We start from the raw sequence: 23,771 nt of genomic DNA on the forward strand, positions 1-23,771 counted from the left end.
TGAATGGATGAAAGACACTGTATATTAGTCTTGAAATCTTTAATAAAAGGTCTCATACTACAAACATATTACACTTCAAAGGCAAATGAACAGTCACAATCAAACTGAAATAATTACAAAAGATCCCCGGTGTTACAGATTCTTCAGCAGTTGCATGAAATAAAACGCATCAGGGTTTTAGTTTAATATCTCCTCTCACTGAAGCTCAGTCTTCCTTTACATCTCACCACTGATGTGTTTTTGGGTCTCCTACGCCCCAGTATGCTGCTCTGCTCCATCGTCTTTATCTTGTCTCTTCCAAATCTGCAAAGAAACGCATTAGGTGAAATAAGCAGGTGATGAAGATTCAGGAGGGTTTCTGCAGGTCAATATTTGCCTTTCCACAAATTAAAGAGCAGAGAGTCTTCAATTCATGAAGTGATGACATTAAATGTTGCATGCACTGCCAAATTTTTTAAATCCTACTCTGTATTTTTGTCGTTTTCCAATCTAGATATCAAAACATCCTGAAATCAATATTGAAAACATCAAACATTTCTTGAAATAATATATATATATTTTTTTTTAAGACACATTTTTTATTTATATTTTATTAGGCAACATTTTTTTGTTTCATTTAGTTTAATGATGTAGTAAAACAAAACATACACTGACAAAATATATATAATAATATTAATAATTAATATATGTATATATTATTTTTTTTCAGTGTATGTTTTGTTTTACTACATCATTAAACTAATTATATATATAAATTAAAAACTATAACACTGGTTGGAATGTTGCTAAAACAACATTGTTTCATTTATTCCTTTCGGTCTTAAGTTCCAGAGTCTTACATTTACCTTCATTATCTGTAAAAAGCCTGCGATTTAGAACAATCTTTTGGAAGACAATGTTTACAGCATCATCTTATGTGATGCAATACGATTTAATAAAATTAAATCTACAAGAGTCCTTCAAATATAACATTTCATCAAATGCATGATAATCCACAAGTGCTGAAACGTTGGTCTGATGTTTAATATGGAAGCTAATATTCCATTTTTCTGTATGACTCTGTATGTAATCATATCGCTGCTGTGTGAGCAAAACATCTAAAGCAAACCAAATCGGTGTGAATGAGTTTTCTGTCAATAAAACTACATTTTTCATGTAATAGCCTAGCTCATCAACTATGGTTAGTGAATGAGAGATGCAAGTAATGAGCAGCAAACCTGTATGTAAGCCTCTGAGAGCGTGATCATCTGTGGAAGGATGTCGATCACCTGCAGGTCTTGAAGCTCGTACCACTTCCCTGTGCCCTGTCACACATCACAAAGCACCCAGATCACACAAGCCAACCCATCAACAGAGCTCTGAACGGATTCAGGCGCCGGCGACACACTCACGTGATGCAGGACATGAATTCTGTAGGATCCTTCAGTGGGCTTTCCATCGTGGACTATATTGGCCACCAGGTCGTAGGTGGTGACCTTCTCTGTGACCTGCGCCTCTTCTGTCAGGTACTCGCGCAAATCAACGTTCCTGTGTTTCCAAAACAAGAACATTTCTAAATACACGTCTGAGAGAGCGGACCCTCTGTAACCTGAGCACTGGTCACATACGTGATGGGGAAGTTGACAATAGTTGGGTTCTTCTCCACAAAGAAGTTGTTCTTGGTGAAGCGCTTGATGCAGAAGATGAGGTACGGAGGAAGTTTGGTGAGCTGGAACCTTTTCAGGAAGTTCTCTTTGTACGTCTTGTATTCCTGGGACAAAGTCAAAGGAAATCATTTATAAGATATTGATAATATTTTTTTAAACAGCTAAAAATAAATGACATTTTACATGAAAATGCTTTAATTAGCATGTTCAATATCAGGCATTTTGCCCTTTTGTCTTCACATAAACAATTGTGACCCTGGAGCACAGAAGCAGTCTGAAGTCTCTGGGGTGTATTTGTAACAACAGCCAAAAATACAGTGTATGGGTCAAAATTATAGATTTTTTATTAATGCCAAAAATCATTAGGATATTAAGTAAAGATCAGGTTCCATGAAGATATTTAGTAAATTTCCTACTGTAAATATATTAAAACTTAATGTTTGATCGGTAATATGCATTGCTAAGAACTTCATTTGAACAACTTTAAAGATGATTTTCTCAATATTACATTTTTTTTGCTCCCTCAGATTCCAGATTTTCAAATAGTTGTATCTCAGACAGATATTGTCCTCCGAACAAACCACACATCAATGGAGAGATTATTTATTCAGCTTGCAGATTCAATTTCTGACTGGTTTTGTGTTCCAGGGTCACACTTCACAATGACCCATCTGAACAGGTTCAGTTTTTTAGTTAACAATAACAACAGGGTGAAATCTAACATTAGCAGATGCAACACACCATGCTTAGGCTAGTGGATGATCAAACAAATGATCATTCACCGCAGAGTGAAAGTGGATCGGCACCTTCTCGTTGTTTCCGTTGAACTTGGCCAGGATGTTGAAGAGAGGGACCTGAGGAATGATGAGCTGCTCCTTCTCATCTTTGTAGAGGGGTGCGGTGGGCAGATCCAGGGTCAGGTACAGGAAGGTGGACTCGGACATCTCCTCCTGATACTCGTCCTTCAGGAGGAGGGCTTCTTTCTCTTCTGCAGGCTGTGAGACACAGGCACTTTTTACTTATATTTATGTTTTAAAAAGATTGGACACATTAATGTTTTAAATGCTTTTGAAAGAAGTCTCTTATGCATGTCAAGCCTGCATTTATTTGATAATAAATACAGTCGTGGCCAAATGTTTTGAGAATTACATAAATATTAGTTTTCAAAAAGCTTGCTGCTAAACTGCTTTTATATCTTTGTTTCAGTTGTTTCTGTGATGTACTGAAATATAATTACAAGCACTTCATAGGTTTCAAAGGCTTTTATCGACAATTACATGACATTTATGCAAAGAGTCAGTATTTGCAGTGTTGGCTCTTCTTTTTCAGGACCTCTGCAATTCGACTGGGCACGCTCTCAATCAACTTCTGGGCCAAATCCTGACTGATAGCAACCCATTCTTTCATAATCACTTCTTGGAGTTTGTCAGAATTAGTGGGTTTTTGTTTGTCCACCCGCCTCTTGAGGATTGACCACAAGTTCTCAATGGGATTAAGATCTGGGGAGTTTCCAGGCCATGGACCCAAAATTTCAACATTCTGGTCCCCGAGCCACTTAGTTATCACTTTTGCCTTATGGCACGGTGCTCCATCGTGCTGGAAAATGCATTGTTCTTCACCAAACTGTTGTTGGATTGTTGGAAGAAGTTGCTGTTGGAGGGTGTTTTGGTACCATTCTTTATTCATGGCTATGTTTTTGGGCAGAATTGTGAGTGAGCCCACTCCCTTGGATGAGAAGCAACCCCACACATGAATGGTGTCAGGATGCGTTACTGTTGACATGACACAGGACTGATGGTAGCGCTCACCTTTTCTTCTCCGGACAAGCCTTTTTCCAGATGCCCCAAACAATCGAAAAGGAGCTTCATCGGAGAATATGACTTTGCCCCAGTCCTCAGCAGTCCATTCAATATACTTTCTGCAGAAGATCAATCTGTCCCTGATGTTTTTTTTGGAGAGAAGTGGCTTTAGGGGAAGTCGTGGCCTAATGGTTAGAGAGTCGGACTCCCAATCGAAAGGTTGTGAGTTCGAGTCCCGGGCCGGCAGGAATTGTGGGTGGGGGGAGTGCATGTACAGTTCTCTCTCCACCTTCAATACCACGACTTAGGTGCCCTTGAGCAAGGCACTGAACCCCCAACTGCTCCCCGGGCGCCGCAGCATAAATGGCTGCCCACTGCTCCGGGTGTGTGCTCACAGTGTGTGTGTGTGTTCACTGCTCTGTGTGTGTGCATTTCGGATGGGTTAAATACAGAGCACAAATTCTGAGTATGGGTCACCATACTTGGCTGAATGTCACTTCACTTTCTTTCTTTGCTTGACACCAGGCCATCTTCCAGAAGTCTTGTCCTCACTGTGCGTGCAGATGCGCTCACACCTGCCTGCTGCCATTCCTGAGCAAGCTCTGCACTGGTGGCACTCCGATCCCGCAGCTGAATCCTCTTTAGGAGACGATCCTGGCACTTGCTGGAATTTCTTGGGCGCCCTGAAGCCTTCTTTACAAGAATTGAACCTCTTTCCTTCAAGTTCTTGATGATCCTATAAATTGTTGATTTAGGTGCAATCTTAGTAGCCACAATATCCTTGCCTGTGAAGCCATTTTTATGCAACGCAATGATGGCTGCACGCGTTTCTTTGCAGGTCACCATGGTTAACAATGGAAGAACAATGATTTCAAGCATCACCCTCCTTTTAACATGTCAAGTCTGCCATTCTAACCCAATCAGCCTGACATAATGATCTCCAGCCCTGTGCTCGTCAACATTCTCACCGGAGTTAACAAGACGATTACTGAAATGATCTCAGCAGGTCCTTTAATGACAGCAATGAAATGCAGTGGAAAGGTTTTTTTGGGATTAAGTTCATTTTCATTGCAAAGAAGGACTATGCAATTCATCTGATCACTCTTCATAACATTCTGGAGTATATGCAAATTGCTATTATAAAAACTTAAGCAGCAACTTTTCCAATATTTATGTAATTCTCAAAACTTTTGGCCACGACTGTACACAAAAAACTATTATGAAATATTACAATTTAAAATAATTGTTTTCTATTTTAATTAAACAATTTATTTCTATTTTCTTTTTCTTTTAATTATTGAAACATTATTTTTGGTAAACAAAGGGGATTTACTATTAGAAATAAAACATGGAAGAAATGTTGTGTGATTAAACCTTAAAAAAAGCATGTTTGTTTCTTTTTAGTAGTAGTAGTAGGGGGCTATGTACATTCTGCTCAACGATAGTAATACATTTCTCGCAAATACTTGTCTTTAAATTAAACAGGACTTTTATTTTGAAGGGATTCCCGTGAATACCTTTACAGTTCTGTGTATGTGATGACGCTAGTTTTACTCAAATCAAACAGTCAAATGCTCATGAAGTGACTCTCAGAACAGTTCTGGAGATGATTGTTCATGTGTTCACGTCCTCATTTATATCAGACATGCAGAACATGCAGGATTCATACTTAAATAGACTTTTCTGACTTAATATTTACAGATATTAGTTCATATCGCGATTTGATGCAAGTGCAATGACATCATTTGGATTAATTCGTTCAAAATTTGAGAAATTCCCTTACATTCCGCGTTAAACTGTAATTTCCGTTATATGACAGAATTATGTGATTCCGTCCACGTTTTCTGCATCGCGAAAAATCATAGGGCCCTAACTATCCCTTTAAATGATGTAAGGAACTGTTCCGCAGACACCTACCAAATCTGGATGGGGAAGCTTCTTTGAGAAGATTCGCATGGACCCCTGAAACACCTTGGTGAGGATGGCTATAAAAGAGAAACAAGTCAGCTGAGTGGATTTCCCCTTGCACTTATGGAGGAGGAATAGCACAAACACTCGCTTCTTATCAAATCTACATCAAAACACAAACTCACATGATTTCTTCTTTGTCCCACCCATAGCACCATGCAATGCATTCAGAAACCAGGACAGAAAGTCAACAGCGTCCCCTAGAGAGAAAGAGCAGCAGGTTAAAAAGCACAAGCTCTTGTTCAATTAGAATAACAGAGGATGCTGTTTGATTGGCGTTTGAACTAAACATGCAACAGCTACTCAGGAACAACTATTTGACAGTATTCAGTGCGCAAATATATGACTTGGTGTTTTACCTTGTTTAGTGATCTGAAAGGTCTTTTTGCTGCACAACACCACGGCCTGCAACATTTCATGCGGCGACACGTGTGCTTTGAAGTTACGCGGGTTCCAGAGCTTGCGCATGAGCTCCCCGAAGCGCTGAACCAACAGAAACATGATGTCACCCGGCGGCCGGCGGATCCTGCCATAGTTCTCCTCCTCCAGGAAGTAGTTCCGCAGAGGCGGCACGTTTGACAAAGCCTAAGAGAGACAGAAAGAACATGTGGTGACATGTTTATTCCTAAATTTAAGATTCATCCACTTGTATTTATGTGATGCATATTTGTCAGTCATGCTTGAATGCAACAGGTCAGATTTCTGTAATAGCACTGATAAAAAGAACGTGTTTTAAATAATCAAGTTTATTGATTTTCAGATGCATTTGAACTAACTGCATGTTGAATGGTCCACATTTTAACCATGTTCAGAATACTGCATACATGTAATTGCTTTCATAGTGAACAGATTTGTGCCAATTTTAAGAAACAGATGCTTGCAAATATGATTATTTCAAGAAAATCAAAACTGTAATTAACTACGCCATGACTTTTCTGAATGCAGAAATCTTACCCTTTTATTTTATGTATGAGTGAAAAACATGCATCACATTACGTTTATAAGTTTGTTAAAACTGTGTAATCCAAATTGATAGAAATTTCATAAGCAACTCAAACACAGACACACACACACACACATATATATATATATATGTACATATATATATATTAGGCTTAAATATTTTTTTCCTTGAACAGAAACAAAGAGCACATAAAAACGGTCAAAAATTTGAATAAATCAAGGAGCTTGTAACATTAAAGCTTATTTTAATCCAAAAATATAAATAACTGTCTCCAAAAGTTTCTGGCATGACAGTTTTTTAGAAAATATTAAATACATAAAAAATCATCAATTTATTTCCCATTGTTCTTTTAACATCTTACATGCTATAGTAACAACAATAAATGATGCATAATTACATGCAACTAACCCTCATCCTAACTATAGAGTATGCACTAGGGATGCATGATATATCGGGCACCATATCGGTATCAGCTGATAAATGCTAAATTTTCTGTTATCGGTATCGGCCCCGATAAGAAAATTTGTCCGATATCTTAAAGGCGATAAATAATACATTATTTCCTTCAGAAACACTTGACTTGAGATGACTTGTTTGCATTATTTATGCATTATTTTATTTATTTGTAAAACTTTTCATGATTAAATTTTGTAATGGGAGAGTAAAACCATTTTTAAAATGTACACTGTTCAAACTAGGCTGCTTATGTTGAAGTGTTTGGGATGTAGCTTTTAACGATGAGACCTTTTTTTATAATCAGGCTCTCGAAAAGTATATACAAATTTGGATATAGGTTTATCGGCAAACATATCGGTTATCGGCTTACAAATAAAAGTAAAATATCGGTTATCGGCTAAATTTTTTTATATCGGTTCATCCCTAGTATGCACATGTTGCTAATTAATATTACGAACTACTTAAATGTATAATTACACTGTAACAAAGACACCATAAACATTGACCCACAGATGTCTCAGTCAAAAGCCATCTCTGCACATTTAAGCTGTGAGAGAAGAAAGCATTTAAAACCAAAATAACATTAATAACTGGCTGCTTATCTTACCTGCAAAACCACATTAGCATAGTCATTGGCCTTGATATTATTCAGACCCACAATTCCTGGCAGATATGTCGTGCCATCGTAGGCTCTGTACAGCTTTCCGTGCTTATCCAGACCAGCGATATGCTGTTTGGTGAACGTGGGTTTCAGCACATACTGGAATAAAGAAACCAGAAATGTCACTGCGCTTTTCAAGTGTAATCAGACAATATAGCAGTAATATACCGATGGGAACCCACGTCAGATGTGGACTGAACTCACCGTAATGTCCTCTAATGAGGAGTCGATGATCTCGTAATTGTCCGGCAGGCAGTAAAACTTTAACGTGTGGAGATTGAGGAACACATGGTGTGCGAACTGAACGCTGTGGATGTACGCGTGAGACTTCTGACCTCGACCTGACAGAGACACAAACAAAACACATTTATATTTTAGTGAATATAATAACAAACCAATCATAAAAACAAGGTTACCCGTCACGCTCACCTTGGAAGTATTTCCCACAGATCAGACAGGCGTAGACGTTAATATGTGAGAGCGAGATCGAACAAAGCTTCTCGAAATCAAAATCCAGGACACTCCTGCAGAAGAGAGAAGAGGACATGTTACAGCAGACGACACAGTGATGAAGACGCTCACAGTCCTTCGTTTACCTGTTGATTGTGTCCAGATATGGACAGTGGCGGCTCCTTCGGTCTTCAACACCATGAGAGCGACCGACTTTCACACGCACCTCTGAAAACACCACAGAAGATGATCAATTCTATACATCCAATTCTACAGTAATAGCATTCTCCAATCCATTACATGATCAGCTCTAATTACTGTTTACAGTATATTCACAACTTATTAAAACACATTCAAAAAGTTTTATTCATCAATTCTTCTTACTGAATGTGTAAAGTCCCTTTCCCTTTATAACACGGTTTTAATATATTTTCTATTTGCAGAGGTTACTAATGACTCTATAAAAAAAAAATAGTATTATCTCTGTTCTTGGATACTAAGAAGTGAGATTTCAGTCGTGTTTTGGACAGAACTAGAAAAAGTTGCCGTTTTTCAGAAAACTAGTCCCCCTTAAACTCACAATACTATGCATAAATATATTAAACTGATACCATAATGTCTTTCTGAGCAATTAACGTTACTCACGATTTCCTTCAAATCACTATCGTATTTAGAACTCATTTCTAAGCTGCTTTAGATCAAAGTACCTGCTAGATAACAATAATAACAGTAACGTTAAATGTGTTTTAGCGACTGCGTTGAAAACATGGGCCTGCAGATTTAACGTTACTGCTAAACTATCACTATAAGCGCTCCAAACATACCTTCCTCTTCGTCTTCATCAACGTCTCTCTCCCGTTTCACGCCTGCGATCATTTTACGTCTAAAAACAAGTTGATTTCAAGCGAATTCACTGCTGAATAAACACTTCGCACCAGGCTTCAAACGTCGCCGATTGCGAGTAACACAAACCGCCTCCACTTCCGCTCTAAAATTAGCTGGCCACGAGCACAGTAACCCGGAGTTGAAGCAAACGCTATCACTGGATTTGTCGTGAACGTACTTTCTAGACCACCGACTACATATCGTATGATGTATTTCGCTTTTTAATACAGATATACGCACTACTGGGCTGTAGGAAGGACAATATAGAAGTGCAGTCGTTTGTTGAAAAAACTCCGACAACTCGGAGTTCGCGTTTTATTGTCCAGCGTGTTTTGCTCAGTGCTCGCATGAGTGCTCGGAGAGATGTTGTTGAGGAGTGTGTAATATTGTGCCGAAATGAGTTTATTGTGAGGATCGCGCAGAGCCACATAATAGGAGCCGCGGAGGTCATGTGTGACACAGAGGGAGAGAGAGTTAAACACAAGCCCGGCGGGCGTCTGGACATGAGCCACGGGTTCCTGCGGCACATCAGGAGGAATCAGATCGCCAGGTCTCTGTCTGTCTCCAGCTAACTGTTGTGTGTTATGAGTCCGCTCTGATCTAAAACTATACATATGTAACTTCAGTGTAATATATTTTTGTTCGATAATATTATTTTTATTTGGTATTTTAAAGTAATTTTTTTTGTGGTACTGGTCAATATTTTTGCAATAATTGTGATATTTATTTTCCATAATTGAAAAAAATATATATTACTTTTCAATGGTGCCAGTATCTTATGTTAAAATAAAATACAATGAGACAATGCCTTTAAAATGCCATTTTTTAGTGCCATATGTTCGGAAGAAAAAATAAAAACATCTGAAATTTAATGTTTTAACCACTATATTCCTAGAGCTCTATATAAAAAGGCGTATACATTTTCTAGTTGTTTTTAGACATAAATACTTTTTTATTATTCAGATTTGGATATATACAACATTTTGTAAAGCTTTAGGCTTTTTTTTTTTGTTTAAATTTTCAGTTTTTACATTCATTTTCTACAGTCAAACCTGGACACAGAAAGGCAATTTTGTAACACAGCATCAAAGTAAAAAAATGTAACAGAAATGAACATGAATGCTTTATCAGAGGTTAATTAGTTTGATTTCAACCTCTTATTTGAGTCTTCTGGCTCAATTTTGCTATGTTGTGACAGCCACACCAGTTCATTTGTGTGTAAACATCTCTTGATGTTTTAAAGTGTCACCCCTTTAATTATTAGTATTTTTCATTTCCAATGGTGCAAACAACACAAAAAATTGACTATTTTTTTTAGGACAATTAAGCCAATTTTATTTTAAAAACTTAATGGTCACATAAAAGTCATTGAGTTTCTTACCGTTCCGTTGAGATAGTGTTTTTTTTTTTTACATTAAAAAAAACATGCTGTTCTAAAATGACCGAACAACACTAGAGGGTTAAATAATTGGAAATGTTTATTGAACCTTTAAACAAAGCACACAAGACAGTCTCAGAAAAACATGTTTCCATATGTGTGTTTTGTTCAGAATCGTATTTTATGCATAGAATACTTTATAGTAGGGTAAAGTGAGAATATGAAGGAAAAAACAGCTCAGTATTCAGAGGCCCAAACTGAGTAAAAATATGCAATTTGGTGCAAAAACTGATTTTTATATGGCCAAACCATGAGTTATCACTCTATATCTCCATTAACATGTCTTAGTAAGATGATATTTAAATGCTTTGTAAATTTAAGTGGCTTCATTCCATCTTGACATATCTCTAACCAAATTTAGTTAATTCTTCTCGTACCTTTATAATATAAAATCAGTAAAGCTGAAGGTGGTCATTTTTACAAGTATACTAAAAAAACATTTTACTTGCTAAGAAAATGTAAACTAAGGCATGTAGTAGATTGTGTCCAACAGGTTATGTGATGCATTGACATTTGTTCTTCTGCAGGGATGATTATGACAGAGAAGTAAAGCAGGCTAAGGAGAAACAGAGGCACAGACACAGCAGCAGCAGCATCCCTCAGCGTCCTCGCAGACCCGACCGCCAGGTGTATCACCCTCGCCTCCAGAGTAAGATACACCAGCGTGCAACTCACTATTACCTGCACTTAGTGTCAGAACAGACCTGCAACCCACCAGCTCAGGCTGCACTGATATGCTTACTTTGTAGATTAAAAATTGCAAAATAACAAGAAATCATCCAGATTAACTAATACATCTAAATAATAACTAGCTGATTGAGGATTAAAAGTTATAAGTGAGGTTGACAAAGTGGTCTTTGAATCATCAACACTGAGCGAGTACTTCTGAGATGTTGAGATATGTTGGAGCTTGAGGTGTGCAGCTGTGCTCATGTATGGAGCTCTGGTTGATTTCAGATGGATCTGGAGCTGGTGCGAGGGCGGAGGCGGAGGCGGAGGCGGAGGACTGGAATGAGAGCAGCTCTGGCACAGAGCAGGAGAACACCGGCACAGAGCTGTTCTGGCTTGATTATCAAGCTGACAACGGCCACATAACTTCTCTCATTGTCCGTAAGGTTTGTGTCGGGGTGCATTGAGGTTCTTATGGAAGCCCGTTTCCACCTGTAATTGCAACTTATATATTTATCAGTGTTAAGTTTATATCTCATAATTTGGAGTTCAAATTCTGAGATATGAACAAATTCTGAATTGTGTCAAATAAACTCAGAATTCTGAATCTCTTCTTGAAAATCTGGCTTTTTCTCTCTGAATTCTGAATTTTCTTTCTTGCAGTTCTGTTTGTTTTTGTTTTTTTGCAGGAATAGAAAGAAGGCCATTGAGACTTTTATCTCACAATTCTGAATTGATATCTTTATATATCACAATCCCCAGTTTATATCTCACAGTTCTTACTTTATTTTTGCAATTCTGCATTTATGTCTCACAATTCCACGTCTGTATCTTTAGGTTCTGAGAAAAAGTCTGAAGTGTGAAAAAGGCTGCAATAACATTTTTTCTTTTTCGTTTCAAGGCTACAAAGATTTTTCACGCTAAATTGAGTAGCTTAATCATAAATCATCATGTGTTTTTATTTTCAACGTCTGATGTTTTTTTAGCGGGAGGCCAAGTTATGGTCAAAAAAAAAAAGAATACATAAATTATATATTTTGATTAGTCAATTACAAAAAGATACATAAAATGTATTTTTAAATCAATTAAATATTTTTTTCCGAGCAGGAGGACAAGCCAGAAATTATTGTGCAGCGCGTGGCAGAAAAGAACGCTCTGGACTCGGCCATGAGGGCGGCGCTGTTGGCACGCCTGGGACAGGAAATGAACAAGCGCTGTGACAAACGCTGAGAGAAAGAGAGAGGAGCTTTGATAAAAGTGGAGAAGAAGACACTGAGACACCGCTGAGCTGCACTTCTGTAAGACGGCACAAAGCATTCACAGATGTCTCGGAGATGCCATGTATCCTAACATGTGAGGTGTAGCCTTTCCAACCTCAAGAGAAATGACACTCGTTGATCTAACAGTTTGTGTTACAGAAAACCGGATCTGAATTGTTCTTTCAACTGGAAACTGAAATCCTTGTCACTTCACACTTAGGAAAGACGCTGGACAGATGTTGAGAGCTCGCAGGTGACTGATAGACTTCCAGAAAAGAGTGTTTTTATATATGGTTCAGGCTAAATCCCCAAAGAAATTAAAGCAAACTTTGAATGCGTCCGGTCTGTTTTAGTCTAAGCGAAGGTTTGAAGGAATCAAGCGACCTGTGATGTAGATGCTGGTGGAAATAGCTGAGGGGGGTCAAACTAAGTTTAAAGGATGCTGACGAGGTCCTCGTGGCTCTGATGTTTATATCCTTGCAGTTGGATCTCTCTCATGTCCTTTTATGTTCGTAAATATTCATGTTGATGTACTGATATAAATGTCACCTTTCCTCTGTTGGTGCTCATGATGTTGTGGAAACAAAAAATGACCAATATGTGTCTTTTTTTTTTTCTCCCTCTGTCTCTTTTCTTCACCTCTTCATTGTAAAGGTAGATTTTTTATTATTGAAAAACCGTGTTCTTGTTTAGTTTGCAGGATGAATACAGACAGATGATGGCAGTGTGTACGGTTTACATTTTTCTTCAACTGCCTCTGAGTTTCATTCATTGATGTCACCACAGGAAGGGAGTTTAAATTAAACTAAAGGCACAATAGGCAAAATAATCATGTTTGGTTACGTTGTTACGTTATGTTAAACGGCTTTGTTAAACACACCTCTCAATAAAAGGTATATTGCAAACCCATCAATTCCATTCAAAGTTTTTTTTTCTTTTTATAAATCTCACATTGAGTCTATGATATGTTGATATGGCAGTCTTTTGTGCAAACTATTTCATAGGGATGTTTAGAATTCACGTTCACGTTTTTTATTAATATTTAACTTGGCGGTCTCAGTTTAGATGCTTCAGTTTGTGTTGACATTATATTATGTTAGGCCTATATTATAAACCTAATTAATAATTGACCTTAGTCTCTTATTCTCATCAGGGATGTATTTATTTAATGGACAATAAAGAAAAAAAATAAAAACATTATTGCAATTTCTAATATCGGTTTCCTATTTTTATATACTTTATAATATACTTTATTTCTGTGATGTGCAGTTGTATTTTCAGCATCATTCCTCCATTCTTCAGTGTCACATGATCTTCACAAATCATGAAAATATGATGATTTATTAACAGTGTTGAAACTGTTTTATTGCTTTATTTTTTTTATTTGAAACCTGTGATATTTTTTTCTTTAATGTAATATCAAACAGAAAAAAATAAAATGTTTATTAAATTTATAAAATTTATAAAAATAAAAGTCTTTACTATCACTTTTTATCCATTTTACACATTCTTGCTGAATAAAAGTATTAATGTAAAAAAAAATATCAATTTTGAACACTGTTTTATTTTTTTATTTTTTAAGAATCCTAAAAAATACCACAGGTCCCAAAAAATATTAAGCAGCACAACTGTTTCAAACATGGATTATAAATCAGCATATGATAATTATTTGTATTGATCCCAAACTTTTGAATGGCAGTGTATTATACTGAGAAAAAAGAAAAAGAAAAGTTTTCTCCAGTAACCTAAAAGTTACATCATTTAGTCACAGGTAAACTTAAACACAAATAGCACATTCAAGTTAAAAGTTACAGACTTTTTTGTGTGCGTTACACAGGTCTGCATGTTCAGACAAGGCAAGATGTTCAGCAGTGATAGCATGTCGTATGAAGGAAGGATTTCTCTGCAGTGCATTCAGGAGATATGGTGAAACTTACTGCTGCACCCTCAAAGTTTTAACATCTTGGTGTACAGTTCTCAATATTAAACTCTCGGGTTTACTCTCCAAGCACAACTGGTGTTGAACTGCTGGTTGTAAGATGATTGTCCGTTCAGATCCATCATCTAATATGACATAAATATCCATAATTGGAAAACATGGCAAAGAATCTGTGAGTGTTTTCGACGGGAGAGATTGGAAGGGTTTATCAGGTCTTGTAGAGGACCACCTGCTTTCACACACTGCTGGATTAATCTGCCTTGCATCATCTGCTTGAACACGCCACTATTTTTGAAAATAGACAGCACTTTTAGCTTAGCTTAGCATAGATCATTGAATCTGATTAGACTGTTCATCTCGCTCAAAAATGACCAAAGATTTTCTATATTTTTCCTCTTTGAAACTTGACTCTTCTGTAGTTACATTGTGTGCTAAGACTGACGGAAAATGAAAAGTTAAGATTTTCTAGGCCAGTATGAACTGTAATAATCAAGGACGTTTGCAGCCATACCATGATATTACGCAGACTAAGAAAAAACACATTCTTCAGACAGAAGGGGCTCTAAATATTTGTCTTGCACACCTCCCTTAAATCTTCATGGCGCCTCACGGGTAAATGGTGCATGACATGAATGCAATTTCCTGAGAAATCCGTCCCGACAGCTCTAAAATACAAATCATTATTATAGGTCTCTAAAAAGTTTGTTTGGGTAAAGTATGTCCGAATACATTAGTTTTAGAGACTTTACCCAAATACACTTTGATAGACCTGATCTGTGTCTCAGTGCTCTCTAATGAGCTTGTTCTTCACTCATTATACAGCCCACCGCTCCATGTTACAGATGAGGGAGGGAACATTCTAGAATTAATTAATAAAATGTATTTACTTATGTTCTTATTCATTTATGCAATATTATCTATTTGTTTATTCCTTCATACTTCACAGTTTTCAAAAGCATACTTGTAATGAAGCTTGACTGGTTCTTAGGTAGATGTGGTCATCGCCATGGTGTGTCGGTAAGGACACGGAGACAGGAACCCATTTAAATGACTTTAATGTTCTTCAAGTTTACTGGTTACATTGGTATGGTCTTTAGCATGTGCACAAGTGTTGTTTTCATGTGTGTGTGTGTGGTCTAAACAAAGGAAAGGAGAAATAAAATCACATAAATTAAATGAGTCTAGAATAAACAGGATAACATTACCACATGTAAATTAACATATGTAAAGCTGTACACAGCACTGTTATACAGTATCTAAATAATGGGAATCCTTAAACTTGTAAGCTTAATAAACCAAATACCAAATACACGGCCTATGTATTCATAGGAAAATATTAAGTATAGATTTAACAGATTAATCACTCTCACAACTAACTATTATTTGAATTAGGCAGAAATATCACATAATAGCATTAACAGGTTCACATTAGACGATTTTGAATATACATATTAGATTTAAATCGCTTATGTTTACACTAACATTCGCTGGTGCGGAGCCGCGGGTCTTCCGCGCATCTGCTTAATCTTGTATATAAACAACTCGGCAAATAATCTTAATCAGCAGTAGGCTACAGCAATAAACAGAATGAACAAACACTTACTTTTAATCATTGACGCACACAACTCTAGCAGGAATTAGGAGGAAACAACACACGAACCACCTCTCTATGATCGAACTAAAAAGCTCTGTGCACTGTTCTGATTGGCTGTCCATTCACGTGATCAGGGCATGATCAGGCTCATCCTGTATGATTGTTAAAAGAACAAATAATAATAACGTCCAGCAGAGGGCGCAGCTGGACTTCCTCTTCTACAGCCGCCCCTACATTTACTGTGCAAATGTACTTTCCTTCTTCCTTGTTAGTCTGTTGTAGTGTCGTTCTCTGGGATGGGGGGCAGTGTGATGAGACGAGACACTGGTCGATGGTAGTGTTTGGTTTTTACTTCAATCTTTGCGGAGCGTACACGGCCATCCGATCCAGGGTATGTGGTTATTACTTTGCCGACAGGCCATAAAGCTCGAGGAAGTTGTTGGTCTATTATCATCACAACAGTCCCAGGTGTGAGGTTGCTACAGTCACTCATCCATTTTTGACGTGGTTGTAGGGTGGGCAAGTAATTCTTAATAAAACTTGTCCAAAACTGATCTGCCAATACTTGTGAGTGTCGCCATCTTTTCCGACTAAGGATTTCAGATTCTGGATAAATCACTTGCGGTAGTGATGCATCTGGCCGCCCCATCAGCAGGTAGTTTGGTGTCACCGGATCTGGATCCGCTACATCAGAAGAGACATACCCCAGTGGTTTTGCATTGAGTATAGCCTCAACCTCCGTAAGGAGTGTTCGAAGGACCTCCTCTGTAAGGATCTGAGACCCCACTATGGTATGTAGGGCAGTTTTAACTGAGCGGACTTCTCGCTCCCACATACCTCCGAAATGTGGGGCATTTGGAGGATTGTAATGGAACTGTATCTTCTGTTTAGCTAATTGGGTTTGAAGATGTGGACTCATGGAAGCGAAAGCTGACTGTAGCTCTTTTTCACCTCCTCGAAAATTGGTGCCCTGATCTGAAAGGATTTCAGAAGGAGTTCCACGTCGAGCAACCATACGCCTAAGAGCCAGCAGAAAGGAGTCTGTATCCATGTTACTCAGTAGATCTAAGTGGACACAGCGGGTAGTCATGCACTTAAAAATTATTCCCCACCTCTTTTCATTGCTCCTTCCTCGTTTTATAAGGAATGGGCCAAAGCAATCTACTCCTGTGGAATAGAAGGCTGGTTTTCTTAGACGGAGTCTGGCGGGAGGAAGTTCTGCCATCTTTGGAATGTTAGGTCTAGCTCTCCACCTTTGGCATTCGACACAGGAATGTTGATGGCGCCGTATTGCTTCTCTCCCTCTGAGGATCCAATAATATCTTCGCATTTCTGCAAAGACCCTTTCTGGACCAGGATGGCAGAGTTTGGTATCATATTGTTTTATGAGGAGTCGGGTAATAGGATGTTTTGGGTCCAAGACTATGGGATGTAGAGTACTGTAACTCAAGTGGGTAGCTTGGCGTAGCCGGCCTCCTACACGGATGAGTGTAGTCGTTTAATCCAACTCTGGTGACAAAGTGAGCAAACGGCTGGATGAAGGGAGCGGCTTATCAGTTGTAAGAGCCTGATATTCTGTGGGGAAACTGTCTAATTGGGCCTGCCTCAATAAACTAGTTTCAGCTTGCTGATACTCCGGTGCTCCTGGATCACCTATTTTTCCTGCCGCCCCGTGTAAGGATCTGCAGGTAGCTTCAAGGAGTTCCTCAAAGGTTGAGAACTGGGTAGCATCTGGCAGTGGTGATCCAGGATCAGTCAAAGTGAGGCCACAAAACTTTGTTTTACGGAGCTCAGAAGGGTCCTCATTCAGTCCAATGGCAGGACTTTCTGGCCATGATTCAGGTGGTAGGTAGAGGAAGTCCGGCCCTTTACACCATCGATTGGGTTGGGATAATTCAAGCAAGGTTTTGCCACGTGTAATGTCGTCTGCAGCGTTATTTTCTGAATCTACATAGCGCCAGCAATACCCTTCAGTAAGTTCTTGTATCTCAGTTACTCTGGTTCCTACAAAAACTTTGAATCTGCAGGACTCTGATTTCAGCCAGGTGAGAACTGTTGTTGAGTCGCTCCACAAAAATGTGTTCCTGATCTCCAGTGAGAGCTCATTATGGAGTAACTTGGCTAACTGTGCTCCAGTGAGAGCTGCGCAGAGTTCAAGCCTAGGCATTGATTGTTGCCTTTTTGGAGATACTCTTGATCTGGCATGGATGAATGCTAGCTCAACTTGAACTTGGCATTCAGTACGGAGGTATGCTACTGACCCATAGGCTGCCTCTGAGGCGTCGCAGAAGATGTGAAGTTCTCGTTCCACCTCTGGGACATCTAATGCGGCTGACACATAACACCGAGGTATACTGATTAGTGGTAAGTGTTCCAGTTCTGATTCCCATTTTTGCCAGGCCTGCAGCAGCTCAGAAGGAAGAAGGGGGTCATCCCATTCTCGTTCTTTCTCCCACAATTGTCTTACTATGATTTTAGCCCTGGTTGTGAAAGGTACTATGTAACCCAGGGGGTCGTACTGGCTGGCGAGGACCCGGTAGATGTTCCTCATTGTTATCTCATAGTAGGATAGCGGACGATGGCGGTAATGGAGGGTGTCTGGTACGCAATGCCAGTTTAGTCCCAGGGTCATTTCTTGAGGATCTGATTGACTGCGAGAAATCCACAACTCAGTGTTCTCTGATCTAGCCTCTTTGGGGAGATGGCTAATCACTGAGGCCTCGTTGCTTGCCCACTGACGGATTTCAAACCCGCCTGAAGCCAGTAGGGACCTTAATCCATCGATTAGCTCACGGGCTTCAACTGAGGATGCAGTGCTCTGTAAACAGTTGTCAACATAAAAGCAGCGTTCAATCGACTGTCGTATCTTATCACCCTGCTGGCATTGGGTGAAAACATGTCGCTGTACTGCAAATGTCGCACAACAGGGGCTACAGGTTGTGCCGAATGGAAGGACCTGCCACTCGTACACGTCAGGTGGGTTCCCAGGCTTTAGGTCCCGCCACAAGAACCTTAGAAGGGGTTTATCTTTGGGGAGCAGACGGACCTGGTGGAACATCCCTTTTATATCTCCACTGATGGCTACTCGATGTTCTCTAAAGCGGATTAACACTCCAAGGAGAGAGGGGCCCAGAGTAGGTCCAGGTAACAGCTGCTTGTTTAGATTTTCCCCATTGTAGGTGTATGAGCAGTTGAACACCACTCTGTGTTTCCCGTTGTGGGTCACAATGTGGTGGGGCAGATACCATGATTCTGTAGACAGGGCTGCTTCTTGAGGTGGAATTTTAGTGGCGTAACCCGCTTCTTCCAGTTTTTGGATCTCTTCTTGGTACTTGTTAGCTAATGATGGGTCCTTAGCTAACCGACGTTCCATGTTACGGAGGTGGCCCATCACAGCATCCTTTGGAGCATGTAAAAGAGGCATAGTTTTAACTCTCAAAAGTGGGGTGGCATATCGTTCAACTCCATCTACTTGCACTCGCACTGTCTGTGCCTCCAGCATGTTCACTGCCTCTTGGTCTTGTTGTGATCTTATGACCATCTTTTCACTGCGATAAGGCAGGGTGTCCATCTGCCATAACCTTTCAACTTGACTAAATAATTCTGCAGACTGGGGGCAGTTAGACGTGAACAAACACTGCGAGACTGGGAGTTGATCCTGCAGATGTTTGGAGGGGCCTTGCAAGGTCCAGTCAAGACGAGTTCTGACAGCGGCTGGACCCCCAGGTGGACCCAATCGCACTGGTTCAATTGGGGTGATGAACTCAGCGTGATCTGAACCAATAAGCAGTAGGGGACAAGCTTTGACCAGAGGTGGTATTGGTATCCCTCTGAGGTGTCTGTACCTTTCCTGCAGGGTACTTACTGGGTAGGTGTATTCTGCTAGTCCAAATTGATCAGCTGTAAATGCCCCCTGAATGTTGAACCTTTTCGCAGGGTTGCTTGGGGTGGATAAGCTGAAGTTCACGGAAGTGCCATGCAGTGTCTTGATGTCTTGATGCACTGTCCGTAAATTCAGTCGCTCTGGTCTGCCCTTTAAGCCGAGGTGTTGTGCAGCTGTGGCGAGCAAAATTGTACGCTCTGAACCATCATCAAGTACAGCAAATGTGTCCAAAGCTCTGTGCTGGTGATGGATGGTAACCTTAACCACTTTCAGGAACACTTTTCCACCGCAACGAGGTTGGTCTAAGTAAAGAGTTTCTGTGGTGGAGTTATATAGGCTATTGCTCTCACTGGTAACGTCACCTTTCCTTTGGTTGATGTCATGGAGTATGGAGAGGTGTTTGGCTTGGCAAAGGTGGCAAGGCCTCTTTAGGTCACAGTCTTTGGCCATGTGGGAGCGTGCACATTTCCAGCACCGTTTATTGTCTTTGATCCAGCCAACCATTCGCTCTTTGGTTAATGCTGTAAATACTGTACACTGGCTGAGGTAATGTTCTGCACTACAGTATGGACAGATGGCTTTGGGCTTAGTAAGTACTTTGGGATGAACAGCCTTGGGTTTGGTTAGTGGTTCCATGACCCGTCTTTGTTCCACACCATGCAGTATGGTAGTTTGTTTGCTTTGTCCCCAAATTGCTGCCCTTTGATCTCGCTTTGTGGCTTTTGTCCCATCAGTTGGGTCAAATTCCATGCAGTTGGCTTCTAGCTGCAGCCAATCTGCAAATTCGAGGAGGGAGAACTTAGTCTTATCTGGATTCCTCTTGAGGTGATGCCTCCTGAATTGGGTTTGTTGTGAACGAGGAAGACGGTTCAGAAGGCGTTTCACATTTGACCCACTGTGCAGTTCTTCAATACCATCCGCCTTTAGGGCTTTGAGCATGCCGACTATTGCTTGTACTCTGAGAGAAAAGTCATCGAATGCCTGCTCGTCACCGACACGGATAGGTGGCAGGCTCTCCAAAATCTCTATTTCCTTCAGCACGAACTGGTAGGGCCGACCATACCTTCTGTCAAGGGCTTGTACTGCATTAGTGTAGGGCATGACTGACTCTGCATGTGCCAACACCAGCCTGTGAGCATTTGGCACCTTCACATGCTTAAGAAGGATGGAGTACTTATAATGTTCTGGTAACTGTGGGTGGAGCAGGTTGTCTAAAGTGATCCTAAGTTCCACGTACTGGGCTCTGTCCTCTTTAGTGAAATCTGGGAAAGTAGGGCCTTCTACTGTTGAAAGCCAGGAGGGATGGGGGCTGTATGGTACAGCATCAGCCCTAAGCTGAGATGTTGTAACTGGGTACAAAGTTCTTGGTATTGGCTCAGTTTCTGATGCAAACTGACTGTGCGCTGGATAAGCCTCTGGGGGTGCTACTTGATATAAAGGAAGCTGGGTATTTTGGCTCGGTCTCTGTTCAGGGAGAGGAGGCAATGGTTTAATCCAGGGTTCTTCTCTGTGGCACACTTGGGTTCTGGTTGGGTCTGACGAGGGGCTGCGGCATGGTGAGTTATACCGATGTTCAGACAGGGTAGTCTCTCTGCTTACAGGAGGTGGTGACTGGAAATGAGTGTCTCTGATTTGGGTTTTCCTCAGTACTTGTGAAAGCTCCTCAATGAAAGGGGGTTGGGTTTTGGCAGGCTGTGGCCAAGGATGACGGTCTGAACTGACATCATCAGGGCTAGCATCAGATTTTAACTGCCCCTTCTCCACTGATTTCAGGATCTGGGTTCTAGGTGTCTGATGCCGGGATGATGCTCGTGAGGAGTGGGCAGATGCTTGAGGAGTACTGTGTAGCAGGACTTTCTCCAAGAGTTCTGTTTGACGCCTAGCAGTCTCACTCTGTTGCTTTGTAATCTCCATTATCTGCAGCATGAAGTCTTCTGATGAACCAGCTGTTCCGAATGGGTGCTGAGAGGAGATAGGGGTTGAAGTCACCATTGCATTCTCTTTTGGTCTAACAGCCTGCCCTGATGGGTTCCCAGCATAGTCGACCACATAGTCATCTAGGTAGACAGGTCTCTGGATTACTCTGCGTGGACGTCGGGATGAGGGAGGGGCAGACTTCGACATTTCAGACTTTGGGGTTGCCATGGTAACGACCTGGATCCGGCTCGAAGGACCATTAATGTAATGAAGCTTGACTGGTTCTTAGGTAGATGTGGTCATCGCCATGGTGTGTCGGTAAGGACACGGAGACAGGAACCCCATTTAAATGACTTTAATGTTCTTCAAGTTTACTGGTTACATTGGTATGGTCTTTAGCATGTGCAAAAGTGTTGTTTTCATGTGTGTGTGTGTGGTCTAAACAAAGGAAAGGAGAAATAAAATCACATAAATTAAATGAGTCTAGAATAAACAGGATAACATTACCACATGTAAATTAACATATGTAAAGCTGTACACAGCACTGTTATACAGTATCTAAATAATGGGAATCCTTAAACTTGTAAGCTTAATAAACCAAATACCAAATACACGGCCTATGTATTCATAGGAAGATATTAAGTATAGATTTAACAGATTAATCACTCTCACAACTAACTATTATTTGAATTAGGCAGAAATATCACATAATAGCATTAACAGGTTCACATTAGACGATTTTGAATATACATATTAGATTTAAATCGCTTATGTTTACACTAACATTCGCTGGTGCGGAGCCGCGGGTCTTCCGCGCATCTGCTTAATCTTGTATATAAACAACTCGGCAAATAATCTTAATCAGCAGTAGGCTACAGCAATAAACAGAATGAACAAACACTTACTTTTAATCATTGACGCACACAACTCTAGCAGGAATTAGGAGGAAACAACACACGAACCACCTCTCTATGATCGAACTAAACAAACTAAAAAGTTCTGTGCACTGTTCTGATTGGCTGTCCATTCACGTGATCAGGGCATGATCAGGCTCATCCTGTATGATTGTTAAAAGAACAAATAATAATAACGTCCAGCAGAGGGCGCAGCTGGACTTCCTCTTCTACAATACTGAAACGCCAGTTTGTTTCCAGACACAAATCTTACAATGTTCAAATGAAGATGCCATGCAGCTGTATGTGTTTATAGTGCACTTATACAGGTTCCAGCCTGTAAAAATCCTTTAGTATAATTTATTTGTATTTGTCACGTGGTTTGACAATATCATGCAATGAAACTTAAAGTGAGACTTTAGCGTCCAAACAGCCTTTGGGACCACTAGTCTAACATAGCATGGAAAACCTGTATGTTATTTGTACTAGATGTAAACAGTGATTTGGGTGACACATTACAAGTAACGCGAGTAACGTAATCAGATTACTTTTTTCAACTAGTAAAGTAACTAATTACTTTTTAATTTACCAGAAAATATCTGAGTTACTTTTTCAAAAAGGTTTTCTTGGATTTCCCATTTATTGACTGATAAGTCACCTGTCCCCATTTTTTGAGAAATCTGAAGTACAGAAGCGTTGTGTGCGCTGTGTGAACATGATGTAGATCTAGACTAAAGGTGAATGTGCATTACCGTGCAATGTGCAAACTCAGAATATGACCCAAACCTGTATGATAATTAAATATGTTAAATAACACAGATGTATCTAATCCCATTTTATCAACCAATGTCTTTGCCGGTGACCTTTGATGATCCAGTTCAACCAAACTAATAAACAAAAATGACTTTAGATAAACTAACAATTGTGCTTCATGTTTTTTTATTGCTGAAGAATGTTGAACCTTTTTCTCCTGTGTTTTACAGACGTGAATTTACTTTTCCTTCAGCCTGAGGTATATTCATTACACTTTTTCGTGTGAAAGGGCTTTTACATTTGCTATAAATAGAACTTCTTATAATAAAAACAATCAAGCCCTGCTGATATTGAAAAAGTAAGGCAAAAGTAATGTAACTCATTACATTCCATAAAAAGTAACTAAGTAACGCAATTACTTACTTTTTTAAGGAGTAATGCAATATTGTAAAGCATTACTTTTAAAAGTAACTATCCCCAACCCTAGATGTAAAGGGCTGGTGAGCGATGATTGGTGATTATTGATCATTGCAGCAGAGATGTAAAGTAAAAAAAAAAAGGTCAGAATGTTTATGCCTTATGATTGCTTTGTGTTTA

The 23,771-nt window shown here is 39.7% G+C and overlaps 2 protein-coding genes across 2 annotated transcripts; one reads left to right on the forward strand and one right to left on the reverse strand.

The window, feature by feature from the left end:
* Nucleotides 1–24: 24 nt before the first annotated feature.
* Nucleotides 25–8,949, reverse strand: LOC132132431 (U4/U6.U5 tri-snRNP-associated protein 2-like). Its single transcript, XM_059544800.1, has 13 exons — nucleotides 8,769–8,949; nucleotides 8,091–8,172; nucleotides 7,924–8,018; nucleotides 7,699–7,835; nucleotides 7,441–7,593; nucleotides 5,773–5,998; nucleotides 5,539–5,613; nucleotides 5,363–5,430; nucleotides 2,453–2,641; nucleotides 1,608–1,750; nucleotides 1,392–1,527; nucleotides 1,218–1,304; nucleotides 25–303 (listed from the first exon to the last, which is right to left on the reverse strand). Exons 1-13 carry the CDS (start codon nucleotides 8,818–8,820, stop codon nucleotides 250–252), a joined length of 1,497 nt encoding a protein of 498 aa, XP_059400783.1. The 5' UTR covers nucleotides 8,821–8,949; the 3' UTR covers nucleotides 25–249.
* Nucleotides 8,950–8,952: 3 nt separating this feature from the next.
* LOC132132439 (UPF0561 protein C2orf68 homolog) lies at nucleotides 8,953–12,297 on the forward strand. The gene is made up of 4 exons (XM_059544811.1): nucleotides 8,953–9,379; nucleotides 10,795–10,916; nucleotides 11,225–11,382; nucleotides 12,044–12,297. Exons 1-4 carry the CDS (start codon nucleotides 9,177–9,179, stop codon nucleotides 12,164–12,166), a joined length of 606 nt encoding a protein of 201 aa, XP_059400794.1. The 5' UTR covers nucleotides 8,953–9,176; the 3' UTR covers nucleotides 12,167–12,297.
* Nucleotides 12,298–23,771: the final 11,474 nt, after the last annotated feature.

This window comes from Carassius carassius, chromosome 4 (assembly GCF_963082965.1).
Source record: "Carassius carassius chromosome 4, fCarCar2.1, whole genome shotgun sequence".
Taxonomy (NCBI): domain Eukaryota; kingdom Metazoa; phylum Chordata; class Actinopteri; order Cypriniformes; family Cyprinidae; genus Carassius; species Carassius carassius.

Excerpts from the sequence above, each read along its gene's own strand:
- LOC132132431 (XM_059544800.1), bottom strand. The coding sequence starts at position 8,820 with ATGATCGCAGGCGTGAAACGGGAGAGAGACGTTGATGAAGACGAAGAG. Across the intron at positions 5,431-5,538 it reads TGGGACAAAGAAGAAATCAT|CCATCCTCACCAAGGTGTTT; the intron begins GTGAGTTTGTGT and ends TCTCTTTTATAG. Across the intron at positions 304-1,217 it reads TCTCAGAGGCTTACATACAG|ATTTGGAAGAGACAAGATAA; the intron begins GTTTGCTGCTCA and ends GTTTCTTTGCAG.
- LOC132132439 (XM_059544811.1), top strand. The coding sequence starts at position 9,177 with ATGAGTGCTCGGAGAGATGTTGTTGAGGAGTGTGTAATATTGTGCCGA. Across the intron at positions 9,380-10,794 it reads AGGAGGAATCAGATCGCCAG|GGATGATTATGACAGAGAAG; the intron begins GTCTCTGTCTGT and ends GTTCTTCTGCAG. Across the intron at positions 10,917-11,224 it reads GTATCACCCTCGCCTCCAGA|ATGGATCTGGAGCTGGTGCG; the intron begins GTAAGATACACC and ends GGTTGATTTCAG.